This window comes from Neopsephotus bourkii, unplaced genomic scaffold, assembly GCF_033783945.1.
Source record: "Neopsephotus bourkii isolate Nb327-2 ecotype Australia unplaced genomic scaffold, CSIRO-AGI_Nbou_v1 NB_107, whole genome shotgun sequence".
Classification (NCBI taxonomy): domain Eukaryota; kingdom Metazoa; phylum Chordata; class Aves; order Psittaciformes; family Psittacidae; genus Neopsephotus; species Neopsephotus bourkii.
In genome coordinates this window covers 15989883-16002589 of record NW_026900624.1, presented here as the reverse complement: position 1 = coordinate 16002589, position 12707 = coordinate 15989883, and the positions used below count along the sequence as shown (strand labels likewise).

At 46.0% G+C, this 12707-nt stretch overlaps 1 protein-coding gene across 7 annotated transcripts in view; it reads left to right on the top strand.

Annotated features, from left to right (window-relative positions):
• CACNA1I (calcium voltage-gated channel subunit alpha1 I) overlaps positions 1-12707 on the top strand; it is a 152332-nt gene that overhangs the window by 86155 nt on the left and 53470 nt on the right. For all 7 annotated transcript variants that reach the window (XM_061363959.1, XM_061363949.1, XM_061363919.1 and 4 more), the window contains one exon: positions 12384-12543. In XM_061363959.1, coding sequence (XP_061219943.1) covers positions 12384-12543 — 160 coding nt within the window. The remainder of the gene's footprint in view (positions 1-12383; positions 12544-12707) is intronic.

Here is a 12707-nt window from a genome sequence, read left to right as displayed (position 1 = left end):
TAATATTCCCAGTTATCTCATGCATTCCTAACTACAGCCCCAGGAACGCTGCCTTCGGGGGGGTTGTTTGAAAATGCATAAAACAAAAAAACAGTGATTGTTGTGGTCCTACTACCATGTGATTCAATTCCATGGCTGTGAGCTGGTGTGGCAAGCCCCAGGAATCACTGAGCAAGTGTAAAGAGCACAAAAAATACTCTCCAGGTCTCTGTCAGCAGTAGCTGCTTTCTGCTTTGGACATGTCTGTGTCCTGGGCTGGGGGTGAAATTCCACATCCATTTGTTATTATCCTTTTGCGATTGTGTGTCAGGTTGCTAGGTGAAACGCTGTTTCTGCTACCTCTTTCATCCCTTCTTTTCCTGGCAAGGCATAAGGCTGGGAGTGGGGAGGTTGGTCTTGTTTTATTTCTGTCTGCTTTTGAGGAGGGAGTCTGTAGTCATTTCTGATCATTTGAATTTCTTTCACTTTTATTATTGCACCTTTTTGATGTTGGAGCAGAAAATGTTTCTTCAGTTTACTCTTGTTGCATTGGCCTTGTGCAGAATCCTTGCATTGTGTTTGATGCCTTCCAGTTTCCACTTAGAATTTAGTAACTGATTCATCATTTGGAAGCAGATTACTTCAGTGGAGCACACTGTACGGAAGTGAAGGAGTCTGTTGCAGAGTGTTGCATAGCAACTTTATTGAATAGAAAATATAAACGTGTGCTAATACTTGGTGTGTAAGTACAGTAATATTTATGTGGAGGTATAGGCATTTGAAATATACAGTTATATTCTTATTACTAGCTGTGCAGGAAATAGAATATCAGATTTGTGGGAAGTCCTGCTCTTTTTAAACCTGTTTTTTCTCAGAACAAGAATAAGCATGTCCCATCCATTTTAATATTGATTTATTCTGCCTAATTTTAGGTGGTTTGTTTGGCTTTTTGATGTTTTTTTTCTTATACTTTTTTTTTGTGACAGGGAAGTATAAAAATTGAAGAAACCTCAGCCATGCCATTCTAGTATAAAAAGCTTTTCTCTCCTCTTGTCCTCCTTTTTCTTTTTTTCGCTAAATGATGTTCGTTTCATCAAAACACTGAAGTGTTTCAATTTTAATAAAACAGCATTTTTTTGCTGGTAAAAGTGATGTGTAGGAAAATCTTGGTCTGGCACCATTTTTATTTATTAAATATTATTATTATAGTAGCTCTATGGGTCCAAATAGACTGGAGTTTTCTACTTATCTTCTACAGATCTCAGAGATACAAACAAGGCTTGTTAGTTTAATGTCTCGTATTTCAGACAAGGCGAGTGAGGTGCAGTAAGTGTCACCAGCAGACTCAACTGACATCTCCTAACTCTTAGCCCTGCATTCAGTTCTCTAGACTAAAGCACCAACATAAAAACCAGTTTGAAGTAGCTGAACCCTGGAATGGGAAAAGCACAGGTTTTGTATTTATACGTCTTCCTTAAATCTGTATTGCACTCCGAGCTATCTGTGTTTGGTGCTGTAACAGTGCCTAAGAGAGAGTGGTCTGTCTATGAACCCTACATTTGGCACGGGGGAAAAGTGATGACATTTACTTCTCTAAATGTGTTTTTGAAGAACTGATTTCACTGACGAGTGTGTGTGAAATTAGCTTCTGACTGAGATATATTAGGCCGTAAAGCAGTCTCATTTACAGCTAGATCAGACAAAAAGCAAGTGCATTTGACAAGCCCAGTCCTGCTGTAGCAGCTGGAAAGGCAAAGGAATTACGAGATTCTTCTTCTAAGACTCCCCTACAGGGTCTTTTCTTCCAATGCTTTGGCCTTTCTGAAAGAGGACTGTCACTTGTTCTCTTCCAGCACTGACTCCCTTTCAAAAACGCACTCTTCCATTTGACTCTTTTGGATGTATTTTTTTTTTCTCCTTGTGGCTTTACTTGTGAAATGATAACTTAAACTCAGGTATTGTTGTGTTTTCCAAATACTTAAACTTACCCCATCCACACTGTATTGTGCTCTGTAAATATTTATTGTCACAACTCAGTGACACACAAACCATCTGCAAATGTGTACACAGAGAGATGTATCCACATGCAGCCACAGTCCTGAGCAGGTTAGTACAGGGACAAGAGTGATGTTATCTTGCACCATCTGAGAGGTCAGAAAGGCCTTTTCCTTTCCTGGTCAGGCTATGTGTGACTCAAATGCATTCCAGATGAAGCTGCCAGCTTTCTGTAGGCTCTGTCCCAGGCAGGCAGGCTGTGAAGCCAACCGGGAAAAGACTTGATCGACAGGGTAGAGTTCAGTCTGTATCCTTCCTTCCCAACGTAATCCTCTAGCCAAGTGGAGCAAAGCCCTGAAGAGAACAATGTGATTTATGCCCAGAGCAGGCCACTAAATGATGCCTTTTCTGAGAGAGGGGGGCAAGTTGGAGATGTAACTCAGAGCTGCACTCTTCTGTATGTGAAACTCTTTCTAAGTCAGTCGAGTCCTTAATCAGACAGGCACATTCAGGATACACAGAATGAGTGTAAGGAGGAGTAGAGCAGTACGAGCATCAACAGACAGGAGAGCAGAAAAGGAGCAGGTCTTGAAGGAGACATGCACAGGAAACAGGCAGCAGGGTTTGCTGGGCATAGCACGCAAAGGTGTGATGCACCTCTGTGTGTAGAATAATAGAGAAAGTGGTGGTAGAGGGAGAGAGAGAAGGAGTAGAAATCAAAACTGAAACAAGGGCAAGGACTGGTATAAAGAAAGTCTATTGATTCTCAGATAAATATGCTGGATGGGTTTGCAAATCAGTGCTTTTCTGGGGCTTTTTTACAAACAGAGTGGGCTTTAACAGACCCACATCTTGTAATGCTGGAGGAAGTCTTCAGTCACTGAAGACAGGCTCCAAGTTAATTTACCTCTTGTTTTATGTCAGTGCCATTTTTCATGTGCATTCCACGGTGTGCAATACATTGCCATGTGTTAAATGGATAATCAACGTAAATTTGGGAGAAGAAAAAACAAAACAAAAAGAAAAATATATCCCTGTGTAGGTGTAGCATCGTAGCAGGGAGCTGGAGAACACAGAAATGCAGGAAATGTGGACCTGGTGATGCCTTGTTTTGTCAAAGATCATAGGAGAAAGTCATCTTTCCCTCTCTGAACAAGTCAATTTCACTCTTACTATAAACAAGCATTCCAAAGTCACAAGTTGTGTGCTTGTAGGTTGTCAGATGGGTTTAAAACCATGAGATTTGAAGAAGAAAAACAAATTATCACATATTGTTTTAATTTTTCCTGTGCCTTTCAGACCTTTAGACCTATGGCTCAGATCTTGCAGTCTTCTATTTTTCCCCCATAGTAGTGAGGAATAGAAACTTCTTCCCTCTTTTTTTTTACTGTGATCCGAGATTGTCAAGTCATAGCAGGGTTGATGCCTGAAGGTTTATGCCACACATCCCGAGACTCCCAACAAAAATCACAAGAGTTAACAGCATCACTCTGGAGTTTGTATTATTGGAAGTAAAGCAAGCCTGAAAAAAAAAACCCAAAAGAAAACAACAAACTAGAAACCAGTCATAAAGAAACCTTTGCTGGGATCTGTGTTTGTCCTTTCCTCTCCTGGGGAACCTGCACAGCCAGAATATTAAAATCCTTGGTGCCTTGCAGCTCCCATTGTGACAGTTTTGCTGCCTGTTCAAACAAGCTCAGCCTCCAGTGTACACGGTGCTCTCGAAAGCCCAGCCACGTATTTTGCTGCCTAAATGGGAGCTGAGCTGTTTTGCAAAATCTATCCCATGGGACCTATCAAGCAGTGGATACCATGGAAATGTGAGCAATAATGACAGTGTATTATGGGGTGAAAGATAATGTCATATTACACTAATGCAAATTATACTTCGTGTGTGTGGGCAGGGTAATTTACAACCATAACCTTAAATTTCTTCATCTTTGCGTATTTTGGGCCCAATTCTCCTCTTCACATGCATTTTACCTAATGTCATGTTACTGCCTGCAGTAGAAAGAAACATGATTCATGCTAGTGACAGCAAGAGGAAATTAGCTCCCTTAAACCTTAACCAGAAGTTGCATTAACACTGTTTTACATAATATTTTGCATTATTCTGTCCTACTTACACAGCACTAGAGATGTGTAAAGAACTTGAGGGTATTTATAGAATGGAGGCTGGCAGCCATGGTGCTACAGTTACCTTTTGTCCCTGGTGTTGGGTGACCCCTGCAATTCTGAAGGAAAACACTGTATGCTTTTAATAGAGTTTTCACTGGAAGTGAATGCAGTCATCATTGCAGTGATAAACGGTGAGCAAATGAGATGATCAGTGAATGAACAACAGTAGCAGGTGGTAGTAGGTATTGCTTATTAAATGTTCAGTATTAGAAAAAAGAACAGAACAATAACAATCCCCCAGAGACACCTCTCTAAGAAATAATCTGTCACCTGGCATCACTCTCCAAGACAAGGTTACTTAACTGCCCAAAGCTTGCAAGGGGTTAATCGGGTGAGAGACTGAAGGAGGGGGTTCCTGACTGAGACCTTTGCCTGCATCTGTTTCTGCTCAGGTCACGTATTACGTAGCTACTAACACGTAATCTGTGCTATGGTGGCACATAATGAATGTGAGTGCCTGTGGTGGATGAGCTCTCTGTTGCTATCCATGGACCTGAGCTGTGCCCAAGGCACCCCTAGTAAGGTGCATCCTGCTGCAGAACTGGTATGTCTCTTTTTTGGATCACAACAAAGCTTGGACCCAGGCCCCTGATGTCAGCATTTAAGTGCCAAGGTAAATGCTCTGGATTTTGCCTTCATTCTGGAGGACACTGTAACCGTGAGGTCAGGTCTGCAATTAGGAGGTCTCATCTCTGGGCTTACTTCTACTGGCAGCTCCACTTGGCATTGCTCTGGTTTCTGCTCCCTCTGTAGGGCTGGTTAGGCTCCTGCTCAGCAGAGAGGAGCTATTTTGTGCACTGGGTCTTGGACATCTTGAACAAAGCTGAGATATATTAGTGGTCAGGACAGCTGTATAGACCATCCATCTTCTGTGAAAGACTTGGAAGGTGCAACTATAGTCTGCAAGCCACAGTTCATTTTTGACTGAACTTTGAATGAACCACAGTTCACTTTTGCTGTTATTTATGGTCTGGTGAGAAGACACTTTTCCATGACCTTGGTGTATACTTCTCATAGCATTCTCCAAAGGTTTTTGGTTTGGATTTGGGGAGATTTTTTTGTTTGGTTGGTTTAGATTTATTTTCTTTTTTGACATCTTGATATTCTCTTTTTAAAAAAAGTCCTTTATGAAAAGATCTTCACTAACCTATGCTGGAAGCTGTTTCTCTGTAGGATTTACCAAAGGTCTCCAGCAAAATGTGCCAATAACTACTCGTGGTGTGACCTAGGCCAAGGCTCCATGGAACTTGTTGCTATGTACCATAGTAAAGGGAATTACAGTTTTCAAGGTTGCTGACACTTCAGTATACTAAGTCTCACTAGGAAGGGCCTGTTTCCTTGATGTGCGTATGGTGTTTGATGGGCAGGTAGGAAGGAAATCTCTCAGGGATTAAGTATACTGGGAATTCTGCTCTGGCTCTGGCACCTGAGTGTGCTGAGCAGTGTGCTGAGCATCGTGGCTATGCAGCACCCGTGTGGGTTTTTTCTCATCTTCCCCCCAAGGATAACAGCATGTCTCAGGTTTCATTTGCACTCCCTTTTTGGCAGTGGTTTTAGCTGAGTGTATGTTGGGAAGTCTTGTAAGAGATATGTTTTTTTTCCTCCTCTTCATTTTGATGCTCATGTTGCCCTGACCTGATCCATCTAAGGTAAGCATCTTGTTCTTTGAGTGAAAAGCATGAGATCTGTGTTAGTCTCTGGCTCCCAAGGGAATTGTTTTTACAGCTTCGGAGCAGCCTTGAGAGAGCTTTTTCTCTTACATCAATGCACTTTAAACCTACTCTGGAGAGCTCTTCTTGTCCCAGCAGGGTGAAGCTGTGACCGACAGTATTTTCCTGGAGCTTTAGTTTCTCTTTGGGCTTCCTCAGGCTTAAGCTGAGGAGTACTTTGAAGGTAAGGACTGAGGACACTTAATGCTTGAACTTGATTCAGTATCCTAAGGGAAGTCACTGCACCAAGGTGAGTAGCTTATGCTACCGAGAAAATGAACAGCAGCTCTTTGTTCTGGCTGAAGCTTTGTAATTGCTGGAAATGTCATGCTTGATATTTTCTGTGGTCAAGCTGAGGAGTGACAAAGATTTGGGTAATTGGAGATGAGGTCATCAACAGGTTGTGCAGGATGAGGTGTCTGAGCTAGTCTGAGATGCCAGAAAACTGCTTGTAGGCAGGGCAAGAATGGGGTGATGGTAAGAAACTTTTTGGTGTTCCTAGACTATGGATCATGCTGGCAACCTGCAGGTGCAAAAACCCAACCTAAATGTATCCTGTGAAAATCCCAGAAACCTGAGAGAGATATCAATGGAAAGACTCTGCTTGCTTCTGAGCAAGGCCAGTGTGTCACATTCATGTCTGGGGCAGCTTTTTCTTACCAGTAAAGCCAGCTCAAGATCTCTCACTACCTTGCATTGTCATCTGGACCTGTTTTTCCATATGGTTTGTTTAATTTGGGTCAGGCCAGCCGTCTGGTCGTGCTCTCTCTTGTACTGGTGTGAAGCAGGGGGTGATGGTCTCCAGTGTGAGTTAGCCTGGCTTTGCAGCTTGAGGAGAAGGCATCTGGAGCTGAGCACCGGCTTTTCCAGCCAAGCTCCTCTTGCTTACACTTGTGTTTGCAGGAGAGGCATCAGTTGGAGGAATGCAGCAGAGGGAAAAAGATCTGAGTGGTGAGGGGAGCTGTGGGTTATAATAGTGATGAGCTTGGCAGTGCACACACAGTTGTTCCGTTTCTCTTTGCAGTAGTTTGGCCCCACGCTTTAGCTGATGTAAATGAATGCAACGTGTGAAATGACAGCTGAACCTCAGATCAGCAAGAGATCAGTGAATAGGGTCCCAGGTTGAAGCACCAGCTTGTACCATGCACATAGACTGAGTTTGTTTTAGCTACAGGGGTCAGCCACAAAAAAGAGGTGCATCTTTCTGTGTGTGCTTTCTGCACAAATACAATCTATCTGCTGGAATGGTTCCTCAGTTCTGGAAATTCCTATAAGGGAGCATGCACAGGAAAATCTTGCCAACCCCATGCTAGCTGTGTGGGCTGCCATGTGTCCTGGGGCAGGGGAGGAAGGAAAGAAGGCACATTTGGACAAGTGGTCTGGCTGAGGAACAAGATGATGCTTCAGTCTCTGGACTCTGCAAAATGTCCTGCCAGCTACAGTCACAAGCGCTGATGGGGAAGAGATTTGCTTTTGCTCCAGTTAAAATGACAGTTGGAGGCTTGCCCCATAGTGCAGATAAAATGGGTGCAGAGAATTTCTGTTTTATTTTATCTGGTTTACTCTAAGCAAAGGAACAATTGCCTCAAACTGCTATCTCCTTTTGACTCTGCACATTAGCTTTGTCTTTCACTGTAGAGCTGGAGAGGACTCAGAGGTGGGTGAGCTATAAGAAACTAGAAAGAATGAGGTTTCTCACCCTCTCCTGAGCCAGTCTTCCATTCAGATCTCAGGGTGATTAGTGCTAGAGAGTAAATTAGCTTAGCTGTTGGTCCTGGCTCTTGGAAAGAGGCAGTTGGAGAGAAGGGGAAGTGGCAGAATGATGCTGAGCAGGAGCAGGGTGAGTAGTGGTAAGGCTCTGGGCACACATGCACTGCACTGTACTGCTGGGTCTGGCTGCCTCGAGCTCACCTCCTCCCCAGCCCTGCCCTGGCTGTTCACCTCACTTTCCCTCCCACATGCCAGGTGAGTCTGCTTAGCTGTGATGGCCAGGGTAATTGGGGTTGATGGCAAGCGTCTGGAGGGACCTGTGCTCACTCCATCATCTTCACAGTTTGTCAGAGAGGGCCTCTGGATGCCGTTAGGGTGAGACAAGAGGATTTGCTTTGCCTGAACCCAGGAGAGCATTCAGTGACTTTGCTTAGGCTTTTGGCTTTGCTCAGCCCTGTGCCTCCCTCTGGTAGCTCGCTCCTTGACAGTCCTCTGACCCCCCCACTGCTTCTTATCCCTGTGGTGTGCCTTCCCCTCAATGTGCACTGCTCTGTTGGAGCAGGGAACGTGTCTCTTGTGCTCGTGGCTTCGCTCCTGCAGGATGTTCTACCATAAGTTTTGTTTAGCACCCTTCCCCACCCCTTGCCCAAGGGGATGGGTGAGCAGCAGGGAAGCATAATCTGAGCACCATTTCATCAGGATTCTTCCTTGGATGCCCCCAGCCGATGCCATTCAGTTTCCTCCTTTGCCCTGGTCTCCTTGTAAGGATGAGTAGGGAAAAGGCCTTTCAGAGCCCACACCTGGCACTCATGAATAGTTCATGTTTCTAGCTTTTCTTCCCCGTGAAGACCAAAATCTTTTCATATTTGATGCCCTGGGAGCCTGTTTGGTTGCTGAATGTTGCTTCATCAATGCTCTCCCTCCCTGATTTTCCTCCAGACTGCCCAAGACCCTCTTCCTTTCTCTTCTCAGGGAATGTCTCTTTTTTTCAAAGGCTGCTTCAGAAAAGGTCATTGTCCCTTTCATTTTCCCTCCTTGCTGTGAGCCAGCGTGGCTTCTGCTCTGCCAGTGATGGAGGACAAATGGGGATGTGGGGAAAGGCAGCAGTGGGAGGCGGGGGGGAGGCTGGGAGATGTGTACACGTATGCTGCAGAACAGTGCAGAGGCAGAGAGAAGATGTAGGCATGGCAAGAGAAAAGTAAAGGGGCAGAAGGCAGGAAGGAGGCTGCAGCAGGACTTCGCCGAAGAACCTTTTGCAGAGGTTCCAGCACCTTCCAGAAGCTGTAATGCAAGATGCACTAGTGTTGCTGTGGATGGCGATTTGTCTGGTGAAGGCCCCCTGGAAAAGAAAGGTGTCCCAGTTCTCCAGGGCAGGATATTCCCAAAGCTGCGCTGAGAAATATGCTTTCTGCCCAATTCCATTGCCCCACAGCTGCTTTACAGACCTTGATATCTCAGCCACCAGAGCCTACAGTAAATCATCAGCCTCTATCCTTGTGCTTTTCAGCCTTGCTCCCCATTTTCCCTACACCTTGTGAGGGCTTGAGGAATCAGAGACTGTTTGCAACCCGATCCCAGTGAGGCTGTGCAGACCACAAAATACACTGTTCTGTGGGTCCTGCCAGAGTGGGGACCACCCCCTCCTGCCCATGACAGCATTCAGACACCTGGCAGTGAGGGTCCTTCCTTGGATACCCCCGGCAGATGCACTGGTGTGGCTGCTGGACCAGCCCACCCCTTCCTGGGTCAGTGGGACTGCAAAGCCCTAGCAATGGGCAGACCCACACAGGGCTGCTGGCCCAAGAGGGGACTGGGAGGCTGTGAGGGCTTCCCCCCAAAGTGTCTGTTGGAGCTGGCAGAGGTGCAGGAAGGATACTGCCAAAACGAAATAGCAAAGGGTGCTCAGGGACTCTGGCATGAGTACTGCAGGCAGCTGGGGTGGCTAACGGTGGAGAGAACAAAGGTTGTATTGACACTGTGCCTTTCATCTATATGGAAGTTGGATGAGTGAGTAGAGTTCAAGTACTTCACTAACTGGGCAAACTCAGTTAGAAGGTCCATTTGATGGAAAACTGATGCCTCTGGTGAAAATGGGTTTCCAGAGCAATTGCTTACAAAAAACAAAAGACTTTGTACAAAATGAAATAATGTATTTGTTTTAGAGGTGGTTGGCCCATAGAAGAATTGCAATCGATGTTTGGATGGGTGGAGCTTCAGCATTCTTGCTTTTGGTAGAGCCAGTCTCAAAATGCAGGGTCAGCATCACTGTGCACAGAAGGGTGACTGTTTAACTGTGAGATTTTCTAAAAGTTTGGTTTCATTTGGATTTAGAAATGGAACCCACCAATGCTGAAATTCTTTGTGATGTGGAACAGGGGCCAAGTGCCAGCGCCACCTTCCTGGTGGTCACCTGCCTGGCACAGGGCCACCTGACAGATTTTGGATTATGAGCCCAGGTACCCCAAGAAGGCCAAGCATGAGGGCAATTGCTGTGATCCTGAAGCTGTGGATAGAGATCCTGTACCATCAGTGGAGCTATTTGGAATCAGGACGGGGAATGTATGGGCAGGCAGGAAGTTTCCAAGGAAAAGGCAGGCAAGTTTTGCAAGTTACTTTTCTTCCCTTGGAACATGGACAAAATCAATTTTTGCAAATTCTGATCCAACAAGTGTGTTTTCTGTAATATTCTGGTGGGGATGTCTGTTCTCCGTGTTCTGTGCTTCAGCATAAGGGCAGTCTCATTCTTCCCATTACCTCTGCTCTGAGATAAAGCTAGCATCAATTGATCTGAAAAGCATCATCCCCTCTTGCAGCACTGCTGGCACAGCTTCCTGTGTCACTTGGCTCTCCCTAACATACTGACCAGGACAGTTTATGGGAAGTACCAAGCTCGTGCTGTGAAGCAGCATTAATGCTGGGAACATGCTGCACTGCAGTGAGGTTGTGTGGCCTTAAAGCCGAAGTGTTGCGCAGAGCATTGCTCCAGAGCCTGGCAGGTCACAGCAATAGGCAGCAGGGCACTGTGGCTGTGCTGTTGGGCTTTGTGTGGTAGCAGATCAGGAAGCTGTCAGTGACTCATGGCATGTCCGTGATCCCCAGCGAGCAGCTGGAGCTCTGCCCCTGCACAGCTCAGTTCCCGACGTGCTGTCTAGAAAATGCCTTAACTGGTGATTGGTGACACAGCTGGGCAGTCAGGCAAGTAGGGCTTAGCTGCTGCTCCACAGTCTGGCCTTAGAGTTAATGCCATAATTCCTTTTCCTTCATGAACCCATGTAACTGACATTAAGCATCTCTCTTTCCTACATATCACCTACCCCCACTCCTGTCTCTGCTACCCCAATCTGCCCCCAGAACATTCCCTCTTAAACTAAACCAGTCCCCACCAGGCACTCTTCTCCCTCTCCTTTTGTAGGGAAAGGACCTTAAGGTCATCCAGTTCCAATGCCCCTGCCATGGGCAAGGGCCCCTTTTACTAGACCAGGTTGCTCAAGTCCAACCTGGCCTTGAACACTGCCAGGATGGGGCAGCCACCGCTTCTCTGGGCAGCCTGTTGAGCAGCCTTTCAGTATGCATGCACCCCATGCCTGCATGCCTTCAGCAGGTACCACTTCCCTCCACTCTTTACAGTGTGAGCAGCCCGGAAAATAGAGATAGAGCGTAATGCAGAGCATTGTGTGGCTAATTACTTGATACTGGGCACACAAGGGGGATTAACTTGTGCCTCAAAGGGCTGTCAGAGAATCCTAAACTTATCTTCTCCTCCTCTTTCCCCTTCCACTGCCATCTGAAGTAACGAACTGGTTATAAATACCTAATTAGCTAATTATTTGCTGGTCTACATGGAACATGTTCAGTGAAGAAATTCCCTGGACCCCCAGGAGAGGGATCTCCATGGAGGCGCGAGAGACAGCCACATGAGGTGTGTGCTGTGGTAAAGGCAGTACAATGATGCTCAGGAGGATTTCTAGACTTTTGCCATCCCTGGAGAGCAGAGGAAAAGTCATTAGCTCCACAGTGAAAGGAGCCTATCCTTACCCCTACTTGCAGCTGTGTGAGCTGGAGTGCCAGGGGAGAAATAAAACCATGGAAATAATCAATTAGGTAATTAAAAGTAAAAGGGGTTTGGAAACATTTGCTCTGGCCAGAGGTGCTGTGCTGACAGCATTTTGGGCTTTGCCTGCTACTTGTGTGCTTCAGCACTGTTGTGGAGGGAGGACTAGCCTAGAGAGGAGAGCGTGGTCCCCATGGCTTGTCCACTGATGATACTGTCACTGAGAAAACCAACTTATGTCTGTTTATGTGTGCTGGATTCCATTATGCAGGCTGGTTTGGTCTGTTGGTGCAATTCTCACAGGTTTCAGCATACAGTTTAACTGGGATGATTTTCAGTCCAAGACATCTGAAGATGCTGCTGTTGAGGTGCTGCACACGTCTGGGTGTTGTTGATGGGGCAGTTGTCACTCTCTTGCCGTCTGCAGGGCAGTGGGAGAGAAGGCTATTGGCCAGATAGCTGATGGTACCAGCTTTTCTCTTTCCTCTTTCTTCTTGCTGCTGCAAAGGCCTGGGGTTAAGAGATCATGGTATCATAGCAGGTCTGCTGGCTGCCTGTCAGTAGAGGTTAGGACAAGAAAGGGCGACAACCATGAATGTAGCCTGGTTTGGGCAGGAATTAATTTCTGATGCTGCTTTTATCTTCATGTGGCTTTTTGTGTGTGTGTTCTAATTTTTCATTTTCTTCCTTTTCTCCTCTTCTCCCTTTCTCTCTCTCACCGCCCAACACTTGCTCCTTCTGGTTCTCTTCTTCCCCTGCAGGCATGCGCATCCTTGTGAACTTGCTCCTGGACACCTTGCCCATGCTGGGGAATGTCCTTCTTCTCTGCTTCTTTGTCTTCTTTATCTTCGGCATCATTGGGGTGCAGCTGTGGGCTGGGCTGCTCCGCAACCGCTGCTTCATGGAGGAGAACTTCACAATGTGAGTGCCTGGGAGATGATGTCTCCTTCCTTTCTTCCAGGGACATTTCTCTTTCCTCTTCCCTACTCTCTTGTCTTCTGCTGCCTGGTTCTCTGGCTGTTGGCAGAGGTATCCCACAGTTGTGTTAGTAGAAGTGAGAGCATCTGAAAGTGAAAAATGGCTGC